Raw genomic sequence first — 14516 nt, forward strand, 5'->3', positions numbered from 1 at the left:
GCCAAGCAGGGAAGGGAGGGAGAGCTTTCCACACAAAGAACACATGGAAGAAATGGCATGAGCAATGGCCTCAGAGGACTTTGGTCTTGAGAGCACAATGAAGTTCAGCCTGATGTCACAGTCTATTTCATGGTGAGGAGGGATGGTAGATGAGGCAATATTATAGAGAACCTCCCACAGCTGGGTTAAGTGCTCTTCTCTGTGCCCCTACAGCCTCAGGACTACCATTTATCACCCTGATGAGACCTGGTTCTTTCCACTCACCCCATTGAACAGGGCAAGACAAATGGATGTTTCAGATGTAGTTTGCTTCAAAATCTCTCCACTAATAGGATTGTGGCATGAATTTTTTATCTTCCAGCTGTCCAGTAGACAATTGTTCACATATACATTAAAACAAACATTCTCAGAAAACAGTCTGACCTGGAATTGACTTATGGACCATATCTGGCTCACACATTCTTTTGTTTGGTCAGTACAGTGGTTTTAAAAAGTTTTCAATTAAGGGGTACCTGGATGGCTCAGTTGGTTGAGTCTCGGCTCAGGTAGTGATCTCGCGGTTCATGAGTTCAAGCCCTGCATCCGGCTCCCGGATGTCAGCGCAGAGCCCGCTTCAGATCCTCCGTCCCCCTCTCTCTCTCTGCCCCCTTCCCCGCTTGTGCTCTCTCGCTCTCAAAAATAAATAAACATTTAAAATAAAATTAAAAAGTTTTGAATTAAAATGTGATACCACTACACACCACCTAAAAGGCTAAAGGTGAAAAAGACTGACAACATTAAGCAAATGGAAATCTCACATGACTGTAAATTGGGACAACTGCTTTGGAAACTAATTCGTAAAGACAAATATATGCATACCTTAGAACCCATCAATTATACTCCTAGGGTACACCAAGGAGAAATGCGTACATATGTTTACCAAAAAATAATAGGTATAAAAGTATCACAGAAGTAGTGGAAAAAACTTAAATTCTAGAATAGGTGGATCTATGGTATATTCCACTCACAAAATGGAATACTGTTCATTGAAAATTACCCATAAGTATATGTAAAATTGAGAGTGAATAAAAAAAATGAGTGAAGGGAAAGTGGGAAAATAGAGTTATACTATGCAAAGTTTTCTGTACTTTATGGGAAGTAGTACAATATTGACTTAAGTGTATGCTGATAAGTCAAAGACGCACAAGGGAAGAAATAAGTGTTGGCGAGGTTGTGGAGAAAAAGGAACCCCTGTGCACTGCTGGTGGGAATGCAAACTGGTGCAGCCACTGTGGAAAATAGTTATGAGGTTCTTCAAAAAGTTAAAAATAGAAATACCCTATGACCCAGTAGGCCCACTATTGGCTATTTACCCAAAGAATACAAAAACACTAATTCAAAGGAATAGATGCACCCACCCCTATGTTTGTTGCAGCACTATTTACAATAGCCAAACTATGGACGCAGCTCAAGTGTCCATCGACAGATGAATGGATAAAGATGTGGTACATACACACGATGGAATATTACTCAGCTATAAAAAAAGAATGAAATCTTGCCATTTGCAACAACATGAATGGAGCTAGAGAGTATACTGCTAAGTAAAATAAGTTGGCCAGAGAAAGACAAATAACATGATTTCACTCATATGTGGAATTCAAGAAACAAATGAACAAAGAAAAAAGACAAACCAAGAAGCAGACTCTTTAATTACAGAGAACAAACTGATGCTTACCAGAGGGGAGGTGGGTAGGAAGATGGGTGAAATAGGTAAGGGATTCAAGAGGACACTTATCAAGATGAGCACCGGGTGATGTATGGAATTGCTGAATCACTATATTGTACACCTGACACTGATATAACACTGTATTAACTATACCAGATTAAAAAAAAAAAAAAAACAAAACAAACACTTGAAGAATTAACAATCAGTCCTTCTCAAACTTTTCTCAAAAAAAAAAAAAAAAAAATTAAGAGGAAGCACTTCCTAACTCATTCCATGACAGCAGCATTACACTGATACCAAAGCCAAAGATATACAAGAAAACTACAGACCAATATTGATTTTAAAATCCTCAAAAAACCACTAGCAAACTGAATTCAGCAGCATATTGAGAAGAATATACACAATGACCAGAAAATACACACAATGATTTATTCTCAGAATGCAAGGATGGTTCTACACATGAAAACTGATCAATATACTATACTAATTAGTAGAATAAAAGGGGAAAAAACCCATGATCTTCCTAATCGATGCAGAAAAAGCATTTGACAAAATTTAACATGTTTTTATGATAAAAACACTCAATAAACTAGGAACAGAATTTCCTTAACATGATAAATACTACATTTAAAAATCTATGGTAAATATACTCAATGGTAAAAGACTCAAAGGTTTCCCTTAAGATCTGAAAGAAGACAGAATGCCCACTTTTGTCACTTATATTCAACATATACTGGAAGTTGTAGCCAGAGGAATTAGTTTAGAAAAAAATAAAAGGCATCCATATTGGAATGGAAGTAAAATCAGCTGTTTACAGATCATATCTTATTACAGTTGACCCTGAACAACACAGGTTTGAACTGGGTCCACTTATATGCAGATTTTTTTTTTTTTCAAGAAATACAGTATGGTACTGTAAAGATACGTTCTCTTCTTTATGATTTTAAATCTTTTCTCTTGCTTACTTTATTGTAAGAATACAGTATATAATACAAATAACATACAAAATATGTGTTAATTGACTGTTTATGTTATTGGTATGGCTTCTGGTCAATAGTATTTGTAAAGGTTTGGGGGACTAAACAGTTATATGCAGGGGCACCAGGATGGTGTTCAGTCACTTGAATGGCAGGCTCTATTATTTTGGCTTAGGTCATGATCTCATGGTTCATGGGATCAAGCCCTGTGTTAGGCTGCACGCTGGCAGTGCCAGAGCCTGCTTGGGATTCTCTCTCTCTCTTTATGCCCCTCCCTCTCATGCACTCTCTCTAAAAAATTAAACATTAAAAAAACCAAAAACCAGTTATACATTTGTTTTCATTTTAATTCTGGTATAGTTAACATACAGTGTAATATTAGTTTCAGATGTACGATATAGTGATTCAACAATTCCATACATCACCCAGTGCTCATCACAAATGCACTCCTTAATCCCCATCATCTATTTCACCCATTCCCTCACCCACCTCCCCTCTGGTAACCATCAGTTTGTTCTCTATAGTCTATTTTTGTTTTGTCTCATTTTTTTCCTCTTTGTTAGTTTTGTTTCTTAAATTCCACATATGAATGAAATCATATGTTATTTGTCTTTCTCTGACCGACTTATTTCACTTAGCAGTATACTCTCTCTAGCTCCATCCATGTTGTTGCAAATGGCAAGGTTTCATTCTTTTTTTATAGCGGACTAATATTCCATTGTGTATATGTACCACATCTTTATCCATTCATCTGTTGATGGACACTTGAACTGCTTCCATAGTTTGGCTATTGTAAATAATACTGCAATAAACATAGGGGTGCATATATCCCTTTGAATTAGTGTTTTTGTATTCTTTGGCTAAATAGCTAGTATTGTGATTACTGGATTGTAGGGTAGTTTCATTTTTAACTTTTTGAAGAAACCTTTTACTGTTTTCCACAGTGGCTGCATCAATTTGCATCCTCCACAAAAGGGCTCCTTTTCCTCCACATCCTTGCCAACCCTTATTGTATCTTATATGCAGATTTTTGACTGCACAGGGTCAGTGCTCCTAACCCCAGCATTGTTCAAGGGTCAATTATATGTTAAAAACCCTAAACATTTCATACAAAAATCGTTAGATCTAATAAATTTAGCAAAGTTGCAGGATACAAAATCAATGTAAAAATCAGTTGCATTTTATAAACTAGCACTGAACAATCCAAAAAAGAAATTAAGAAAAAAGATTCCACTTTCCATAGCATCAAAAAGAATAAAATACTAAGGAATAAACCTAACAACCAAGGAGGTGAAAGACTTGTATGCTGAAAACTAAGACATTGCTGACAGAAATTAAAGGCGTAAATAAATGCAATGTGCTTCAAAACTTACTACAAAGCTACAGTAATAAACACAGTAGAGTACTAGCATTAAGGAGAGACATACAGACCAATGGAATAGAATAAACAACCCAGAAATAAACTCTTACATATGGAGAATTGATTTTCAACAAGGGTGCGAAGACCATTCATTCAATGGGGGAAGGACAGTCTTTTTGACAAATGCTGCTGGGGAAAGTATGTCCACATGCAAAAGAATGAAGCTTGGCCCTTATCATACACAGTATACAAAATTAACTCAAAATGGATCAAAGACTTAAACATCAGAGCTAAAACTATAAAACTCATTGAATAAAAACATAGGAGAAAATCTTTGTGATATTGGATTTGGCAATGATTTCTTACATACGACGCCAAAAGCACAGGCCAAAAAAAAAAGGTAATTGAACTTCATCAAAATTTAAAACTTTTGGGCATCAAAGGACACAATAAGTGAACACGCAACCCACAGAATGAGAGGAAATAGTTGTAAATCCATGTATCTATTACAGGATTAATATCTAGAATATATAAAGAACTCCTGTAATTCAACAACACAATAAACAACTACATTTAAAAATGGGCAAAGGACTTAAATAGACATTTCTCTAAATAAATTATATAAACAGCCAGTAAGCAAGATGTTTAACATTACTAGTCATTAGGGAAATGCAGATCAAAATCACCATGAGATAGGTACCACTATACACCCACAAGGATGGCTATTATCAGAAACATCAGAACATAAAAAGTGTTGATGAAGATGTGTAAAAATTGGAACCCTCATATAGTCATTGCTGCTGGGAATGTAAAATGGTGTGGCTGCTGTGGAAAGCAGTTTGGTATTTCCCCAAAACGTTAATATAGTTAAACAGAATTGTAAGACCCACCCATTCTACTCCCAGGTATACACTAAAAAGAACTGAAAACAGGGATTCAAACAGGTACTTATACACCAATTTTCTTGGCAGCATTATTTTAAATAGCCATGGGGCGCCTTGGTGGCTCAGTTGGGTTAAACATCCAACTCTTGATTTTGGCTCAGGTCATAATCCCAGGGTCTGGGATCGAGTCCTCTGTCAGGCTCCATGCTATGCATAGAGCCTGCTTAAGATTTTCTCTCCCTCTCTCTCCCCCCTTCTCCCCTGCTCACACACTCTTTCTCTCAAAAAATAAAATAAAAATTGAAAATGCTAGGCTTATAAAAAAATAAAACGTAAAATAGCCAGGGGCGCCTGGGTGGCTCAGTCCGTTAAGCATCCAACTTCAGTCAGGATCTCACGGTTCATGAGTTCAAGCCCCATGTAGGGCTCTGTGCTGACACTTCAGAGCCTGGAGCCTGCTTTGGATTCTGTGTCTCCCTCTTCCTCTGCCCCTCCCCCATTTACCCTGTCTCTCTCAAAAATAAACAAACATTAAAAAAATAAAATAGCCAAAAGGTGGGAACAATCCAAGTGTCCACCAACAGATGAATGAGTAAACAAAATGTGGTATATACATAACTTGGGCTTTTATTCAGCCATGAAAAGGAATAAAAGTCTGATACAAGCTACAACATGGGTGGACACTAGGACAAATATTGTATAATTCCACTTACACAGTTATCTAGAATAGGCAAATTTAGAGACAGAAAGCAGAATGGAAAAACTGAGAGTTGTTAAAATAGTTTGCATTCTAGGGGCCCCTGGGTGGCTCAGTCGGTTAAGTGTCTGACTTCAGCTCAGGTAATGATCTCACGGTTCCTGGGTTCAAGTCCTGTGTCAGGCTCTGTGCTGACAGCTCAGAGCCTAGAGCCTGCTTCAGGTTCTGTGTCTCCCTCTCTCTTTGCCCCTCCCTTGCTGACATTCTCTCTCTCTCTCTCTCTCTCTCTCTCTCAAAAATAAACATTAAAAATTTTTTTACTAACATTTTGCATAAAAGAAAACATAAAATATGTACTTTTTTTTTCAACTTTTTTCACTTAGGCTATATTGAGATTTATCTATATTGTGGGTATCAAGTTTATTCTGCTTCACTGCATACTATATTACATAGTATGCATGTTTCATAATTTATTTATACAGTATATTCACCTCTTGATGGACATTTGGGTTGTTTCCAGTTCTTGGACATGTAAAGCTATGAATATTTGTGTGCAAGCCTTCATATAGACACATGGCTTTCATTTCTTGTGAGTAAATACTTGAGCATGAAATGGCTAAGTTAAATAAATGTTTAACTTCTTTAGAAACTGCCAGTTTTTCCAAAATCTCAGACTACAGTGTATGAGAGTTCCAATTGCTCATCTCCACCTACACTTGATATGGCGTCTTTTAAAGTTTTAGCCTTTCTAATATGTGTGTAGTGGTGTCTTGCTGTGGTTTTAATTTGCATTTCCCCAGTGACTAATGATGTCAAGCATTTTTCATGTCTTTTTTTTTTTTTTTTTTTTTTTTTGCCCTTTATAGATCTTCTTTAGTGAAGCGTCTGGTCAAATCTTTCACCTTTTTATTGGCTTGCTTTCCTATTAAGAGAGTTCTTCATATATTCTGAATACTGGTCCTTTATGAAGCATGAATGAAATTCACAAGTATATTCTGTCTGTGGCTTGTTTTTTATTCAATTCCTTGCAGTCTGTTTTACTGAGGACCTCGGTTCCTCACTGGCTGCTGGTTGGAGGCTGCTGTCAGCTCCTTACAAAGTGGGCCTCTCCATAGGAGCTCATAACAAACAGACTGCTGCACAAAGGCAAATGAGAGGAGTCAGAGAGATTGGCAAAAGTATTTTTCATAATCTAATCTTCAAAGTGGTATCTTATCACTTTTGCTGTATTCTGTTCCTTAGAAGCAACTTACCAGGTCCAGTCTATACTTAGAGGACAAGGATCCTACAAAGGCATGAATACCAGGAGGCAGGGATCAGGAACTATTTTAGAAGCTGCATTCTATGCAGATGCTTATGATAAATACTGTCTTCATTTTCAGTACTTTAGTTCTTGCTTTTTTAGCTTTCTGGAATTGCTACTAGAAGTTGCTATGTGTACTATTATCCTCTTAATCTTTTCTATTTCTTTGCTTTCTAGTGAAGGAGTTCCTCAATTCAATGTTCTCACTAATCAGTGGAATGCAGTGTATGTACCATTTATCTAATGTGTTCCTTACTTCAACTATTTTTCACACTTAATAGTTGTATTTGGTTATTTTATGATTCTTGTTCCATATTGCTAGTATCTCCACTCTTCAATATTTATCACACCATTTTAGTCTTTTTGAGTATTTCTACTCCAGATGGTATTCACTTTTTCTAAACTTATTTATTTATTTATCTATCTATCTATTTATTTATTTATTTTTAAGACAGAGAGAGAGAGTGTGAATGGGGTAGGGGCAGAGAGAGGGGACAGAGGATCTGAAGCAGGCTCTGCACTGACAGCAGAGAGCCTGACATGGGGCTCAAACTCACAAACCGTGAGATCATGACCTGAGCTGAAGGCAGATGCTTCACCGTCTTGATTCACCCAGGCGCCCCAGTATTCACTTTTTCTTTTGAGGCAGTTTCAGGTATCCAACTACTCTGGCTTGTGGCTCCAAATTCTCCTGGGGGTATGTGTTACAAGTCTGGGAAGGTATACTGGGCAAGGGACAAAGACCAGAATGTCGTGTTTAAGAAGGGGAGGAGACAAACTGTGGGACAGAGTTCCAGGAACGACAAGACCATACATGTAGCTGCTCCCATTCAGTAACATCCCACTAAACCACACATTATTTCAGAGTCTTACCTTTAAACTAGTTTAGGAAGAAGCAGCTTTGCAGGGGGCAGTCACCTAGATTACAGCTCATTAACGCAAGTTTTGAAAGGGAAAGCCTAGAGAGTGAGTGAAAGGCCTAAGGCAGGCAGGTCATTCTCCACCTATTTTCATCAACTCCTCACTTAGTTTACACTGCCCTGATATTACCCCTGTGGACACCTGTACCCGTAGTCTGGCCTGTAGCCTCCCTTTCTGTAGTAAGGGAAATAGCTATCATTTGTGCCAAGGCAAGGGCCAGCTCTTTTTTCTGTAAAGGGCCAGACAGTAAATATTTTTGGCTTTTGGGGTCATTCTGCCACAACTACTCAACCCCACCTTTGCAGTGAATTCAAAAAAAAATTTAATTTAAAAACAGGTAGCAGGCTGCATGTGGTGGGAGGGCAGGAGTTTGCTGTCCCTGTCCCTAGGCAAAGGTGGGGTAAGGAGGAGGCAAAAGCAGAATGTAAATTACTTTTCTTAATATATTATTGCCTCTACCAGTGGCCCTGTCTTTCAAGTTGTAGCCACTCACCCCCACTTGTAACAGCTGAAAAGTCTTCTGACTCCCTAGGGGTTTCTTAGTGCTGTTTTTTTATTTTTCTGGATTTCAAGTTCCCTTTATAATTCTAAGGAGGAAGTAAGAAATTCATACTAACTTACTACCTTGGCAGGAATAGAAACCAAGTCAATAGTTGTTTTTGTTTGTGTTTTATTTATATATTTTTGGCAGCAAAATTGTTTATTAAAAAAAAAAAATCTAGACTATGAACACACTTCACTGCTTCAGTTGAAGAACCCCAGGCCAAATAAAAAGACCGATATTAAAAAGCAGCATAACTGATTACTGTTTTAAAGATACATAAAAAGAATCATACACTACAGTGTAGGAAGACAATCACCCCCATGTCAGAAATCACAACTTCTTCTAAATAAAGAATATGACCCATCTGCCATATTGAATTGATATTTATTTCAGGACATGCCATGTCAAAATAAAAACAAAAGAGTCAACCCTTGCCTTTAACAATAATATTGTATTATAAAAGCACTTTACAACTCCATCCCATCTTTGAGTATAAGTTACTGGTATGTGGGCTAATGATTATCTGAAAGCATTTCTCTATTCAGACCCATAATCCAAGTGCTCTCTGAATATTACAAGGTGACAATAAGTGGGAACTGGAGAAGGAAGAGGAAAGAGAGGGGAATAAGGTTCCCAGTTAAGGGTTTTGTTGCAATGAGGGGATAAGGAAGTATGAAGATATTTTTTGTTGTCTTTTCATCTTTATACTGTGTTAAGTAATGCTTACAACGTAAATTCAGCAGGCTTTTCCTGAGCTGTAACTCAGAAATTTTCGTCCTGCAAATAATGTATTTACAAATGTGTTTATTAACTTACACAGCAATCTCACAATAACTAGTAAAGATTAAAATGGTGCACTCCTAGTATATTTGTTTACAGTGTTTTAAGGGAAATATATATTGCCATGGTGATGAAGCTCTAAATAGATCAGACAAAACATCTAAAAACTGAAAGTAGTTTAAAAAAAAAGGCAAAGAAATAAATATCAACAAAGAAAAAAGATTAATTGTAGCTTAAATATAAAACTAAATCACTAGTTAATTAACCAAACTATACAGATCTAATAAAAAGCAAAACCAGCCTGAAAGACCCAACATTAAAAAAAAATGCTAAAAAATAAGGCATAAATCTGCATAATATTAAGTTTTACTTCCATTCTCTCCTTTCCCTCTTCTATGTATGCTTTTCCAGATCTGCCGCTAGGGGCTTATAAGAAACCTGTTTCCATTTTCAATTTGACCTCAAATGTCCTGAGCAAAGTATTTGCTATTCTGTTGAGGATTCTTTTGTTGTTAAGCTTTAGATATCATTGTTTCTACAATGATAGCTTTAGATATCTTGTTTATTGTAGTTTTGATCACGGTACCAAGTTTAAATTCTTCCGCTGGTTATTCTTAAAAGAATTTGATTTCTGTAGTGCTTTGCCTGCATAGCATTTTTTGAAACAAGAAAGAAAAACCCAAGAGAAATCTATTGCTTACAAAAGTTTTCTTCTTTTTTTAAACAAACAGAATAACTCTATGTTGAGAATTTTAAAATCCTGGGAGAAATAGTTCACTGGGAGAATTCAGTATTAAAAACATGTTCTGAAGCACTGTTAACTCTTCTCTCCCAGGGACTAACATGTGAAAGGGTCATTTGTTTTGGTCTGAAATACATTTTATGCTCATTTAATTTGTAAGTACTCACTGTGTTCATTAGGACTCATTTTGAAGATGCATCAGAACCCTTTTCTTATTCAAGCACTGCCTACCATGATAGTTGAGTTTTGACCTCAAATAAAGTCTAAATAATTTATATCAGCGCTCAAGAATAATTTTGGACATCTTGGCCCAAGGCCTAGATCAAGTGGTATCACTAAATTTGAAGGATAACTCCATTGGGCTTGGTCTGACTCCTGCTTTGTCATACCTCATTTGTTTTGAGGGAGAGATGGTAAGAATAGGGAATGCAATAAGGGAGAGGTGAGAAAAGCAGAGAGAGATCAAGTAGGTAGGCAAGTGCTGCTGTGAACAATTGCTCCTTAACCTAGCCACAGACTGTTGGAATTTCCATCATTTTGAAGTACGTTATCCTAACATTGAAAAGGAAAAAAAAATTGAGAAAACGTATCTAATTTTTAAAGTTATCACTGGAATATGTTGGAATCATTTGGCTTTTTGTAAAATATAAATAATGAAGACACTGACTTTTTTGTGCTTGTGAAGCTAATAGATCATCTCCACGAGACAGGCAGCAATGATGAATTGCAATACGTTATTACTGAAGGGAAAAGGTTCAAGCCAATATTCACACTGCAGTCAATGAAAGAGTAAGGGGGCCAAAGCAGTGAGCTTCTGAAGAAAAGTTGAAGATGCCATGGAAGATTAGCAGGAACAGCCTCCTTCACTGACTGGTTGCTCCTGAGGCTTTTCCAGTTTTATGTCAATCACTGAAACAAAAGTTAAGGAGCTATAAATGGGAAAGTACAATTCCAATTCTGCTGAACATTGACATCTCTTGCAAGCTCCTTCTATTCCTACTGGCTTCAGAACTGATACAGCCATTATTTTCTAGTATAGCTAGCTCACTATAACGAGATGCTCAAAGGGAATAAACTTGTTTATATCTACTATATGCAACAAGGGTCAGAATAAAGTTAAGCCCTATTCATAAGAATTTGTTTTAAGGATATTATAGGAGCAAGAAACCATGTAAAGATTATGTTCCTTATGAGATTATCTGAAACTCTGAAAATAGCTTACAAAAGAGTTCAGGGAGAGAATTTAATAAATAATGGGACTTCAACTCCATAGAACACATTATGCTATTAGAAGTAATAAAGGCTTAGGGGCACCTGGATGGCTCAGTCAGTTAAGCATCCGACTCTTGATTTTAGCTCAGGTCATGATCTCACGGTTCATGAGATCAATTCCCATGCCAGGCTCCATTGCTGATAGTAGAGCCTGCTTGGGATTCTCTCTCTCTCCCTCTCTCTCTGTCCCTTCCCCACTTGTGCATACTCTTTCTCAAAATAAATAAACTTAAAAAAAAAAAACAACCTTAAAAAAATAAAGGCTTAGAAAACATAAAACATCTAGCAGTGGGAAAAGCTGAACACAAAGTGCTATGAATTCTATGGCTTAATAAAAATGCCTATGGAAAAACGCTAAATATATAACAATTAAAATATTAAGATTCAAAATCCTTTGAAATAACGATTATTACATGTACTTCATTATGTCCTGTTTCTGAAAGCAGAGGCCACAATAACACTCAAGACTGAATTATTTCTTGCCTGTGCCCAGCAGAAAGCTCAAGAAAAAGCAAGGGAGGAAAATATGATATATACTGTAGGGAAAAGGCCCAGAGCCAATGGGACTCAAAATTAAGAGGCAGAGGGCAGTGATTCTAAGTTTCCTGCTCATTAAAAAGCAAGTAAACACAAACCCTCTCACTGATTAATTGCAGTGAGAAGCGGGCTACAAAGGATGCCCTTGAACCACCAGATCTCATGTGCTACAGAAAACCTTGGAGCTTCAGGGTCCCTAGGTGGCTCAGTCACTTAGGCATCTTGACTTCGACTCAGGTCATGATCTCACAGTTCGTGGGTTTGAGCCCTGCATCAGGCTCTAGGCTGACAGTTCACAGCCTGAAGCCTCCTTCAGATTCTGTGTCTCCCTCTCTGCCCCTCCTTTGCTCGCTTGCTCTCTCTCTCAAAAAATAATAAAATGTTAAAAAAATGTTAAAAAGAAAAAAAAAAAGAAAATCTTGGAGCTTCTACATTCCTAAGTCATCAATTCCTGGTTGTAAACGGTGATGGCATATTCCTTAGCCAACCAAGTGGAGCTCTAAAGACTGATGTTAACAATACAATTTTCTGATGAAACAAAAAGGATACTGTCTTCTCTGCTTCTGTCCTGTGTGCTTTCCATTCCAGGCAAAGCTGCTGCAACACGTCGGAAGAGCTGTGGAAGAAAGAAATGTGATAATTGGAAGGGAAAATTTAGCAAATGGTATCAAGTGAAAGTGGATGACCACTGGATGGTGAATTAAAAGATATGGCTTCTGGGTTATTTCTCATTTAGACCTTAGCATAATGAAAACATATAAAAATGTCTATTTATTCTATAAATGAATACTATGTGCGGTATGCCACATACAAAGAGATACAAAGATATGATCCTTACTTTCCAACTGGTGATATCAGACATGAACAAAGAGCTAAGAAGCAAGCAGCAAAAATGCCATTTGAGTCATAAAAACAAACTTCTATAACAACTCCGAGAAAGGATAGATTGCTCATTTAGGAAAACTGGATAGTGGTATTCCTGTCTTTTATAAAGGGTTAGCTTCTAAAGCCAGTGAATATATAGTAAAAGTCTAGTCAAAATTACCCTGGATAATTCCTTAGGAAAGCACTATGTTAGAGACTAACATACCACTTCTCATATCCAACACAGATGGCTTTTCTTCCATCACTAGAAAAAGCACCAGTGGAAGTGGTTGGCTTGTGTCTGAGGTATGATGTTATGAAAAATCTCTTCAAAACAATCACACTCAAGCCAATGGGGTGGTCACTTTGAGAGACATGTGGGAACAACAGATTCGTACCTCCTATCATATGCCCAATACTAGGCATCAACTCATTGGGTAGAATGGCAGGTGAAACTGCCTGATTATTTCATTCTTTTTGGGGTTTTTTTTGGTACGCAGTGTAAAATTCCTAGAAGTTAAATACGCATGTGATATAACTCCCTTGTACAAAATACCTGCTTGTTTGAGTCATTGTCTCAGGTTCTTTGAGGACATAGAAATGAACAAAATGTAGTTTTTTAATTCAAGGAGCTCACAGTCTAGTGAAAGAGATAGATGCAAACAATTCTTTATGTCACAATGTGGTAAGTGCTACAAACCAATGAAGTACAGGGAAACCTGGGTGGCTCAGTCAGTGCGTCTGACTTTTTTTTTTTTTTTTAATGTTTATTTATTTTGGGGAGAGAGCATGTGCGTACAGAGAGGGGAACAAAGGATCCAAGGGAGCTCTGTGCTGACAGCAGATAGCAGAGAGAGCCCGATGTGGGGCTCGAACTCAAGAACCCCGAGATCATGACCTGAAGTCTGATGCTTAAAACTGACTAAACTACCTAGGCGCTCCAAGCGTCTGACTCTTGATTTCAGCTCGGGTCATGATCTCATGGTTCACAAGCCCACATTGGGATCCACACTGACAGTATGAAGCCCGCTTGAGATTCTTGCTCTCTTCCTCATTTTCTGCCCCTCCCCCATTTGTGGGTGCGCATGCGCATGCTCTCTCTCTCAAAAAGAAAAACAAAAAACAAAAAACAAAACCAAGGAAGTACAAAATGATATGAGAACACAGATATAAGAAAAGAAGGCTCTGGGGCGCCTGGGTTGCTCAGTCGGTTGAGTATTCGACTTCCGCCTGGGTCATGATCTCACGGTTTGTGGGTTTGGGCCCTGCATCGGGCTCTGTGCTGATAGCTCAGAGCCTGGAGCCTGCTTCAGGTTCTGTGTCTCCCTGTCTCTCTGCTCCTCCTCTGTTAGTGCTCTGTATCTCTCTGTCTCTCAAAAATGAATAAAAATATTAAAAAACATTAAAAAAAAAAAAAAAAAAAAGAAGGCCCGTCTCAGGATACTGGGAAAAATCTTTAGGTGGTAACATTTCGGTTGGGATTTAAAGGCAGTTAAAAGTTTTTATTGGCCAGAGTGCCTAGGTGGCTCAGTTGGTTGAGTGTCTGACTCTTGATTTTGATTCAGGTCATGATCCCAGGGCTGTGGCACTTGCCCCTGCATGGGGCTCCATGCTAAGCATGCAGCCTGCTTAAGATTCTCTCTCCCTCTGCCCCTCTCCCTTGCTCTCTCTTAAAAAAAAAAAAAAACAAAAAAAAACAAACAAACAAAAAAAACACTTGGTTGTATTTCACTATGCCAAGTACTCAGAGTTTAAGTGTTCCACAAATGTTGCTGAATTAAAGTGAGAAGGAACAGAAACAATAGAAGGCCAGCAAAGGGATGAAAGACTGGAACTCTAATCTGTTTAGGGAAAGGAATACAGAAAAGGACAAAATTTTCATCTGTAGGCAACAGTCTGGTGGGATAGGATTAGGGAAGACTTGAGAAAA

At 37.7% G+C, this 14516-nt stretch overlaps 1 protein-coding gene across 2 annotated transcripts in view; it reads right to left on the reverse strand.

Moving 5' to 3' along the window:
* Positions 1-8759: 8759 nt before the first annotated feature.
* The window catches only part of RAB6A (RAB6A, member RAS oncogene family), an 86452-nt gene continuing 80695 nt past the window's right edge, over positions 8760-14516 (reverse strand). For both annotated transcript variants that reach the window (XM_060605672.3, XM_060605671.3), the window contains exons 7-8: positions 12272-12338; positions 8760-10822 (exon numbers count right to left, since the gene is read on the reverse strand). In XM_060605672.3, the coding sequence (XP_060461655.1) occupies positions 10758-10822; positions 12272-12338 (132 nt within the window). In that variant the 3' untranslated portion in view covers positions 8760-10757. The remainder of the gene's footprint in view (positions 10823-12271; positions 12339-14516) is intronic.

This window comes from Panthera onca, chromosome D1, assembly GCF_046562875.1.
Source record: "Panthera onca isolate mPanOnc1 chromosome D1, mPanOnc1 haplotype 2, whole genome shotgun sequence".
NCBI lineage: Eukaryota > Metazoa > Chordata > Mammalia > Carnivora > Felidae > Panthera > Panthera onca.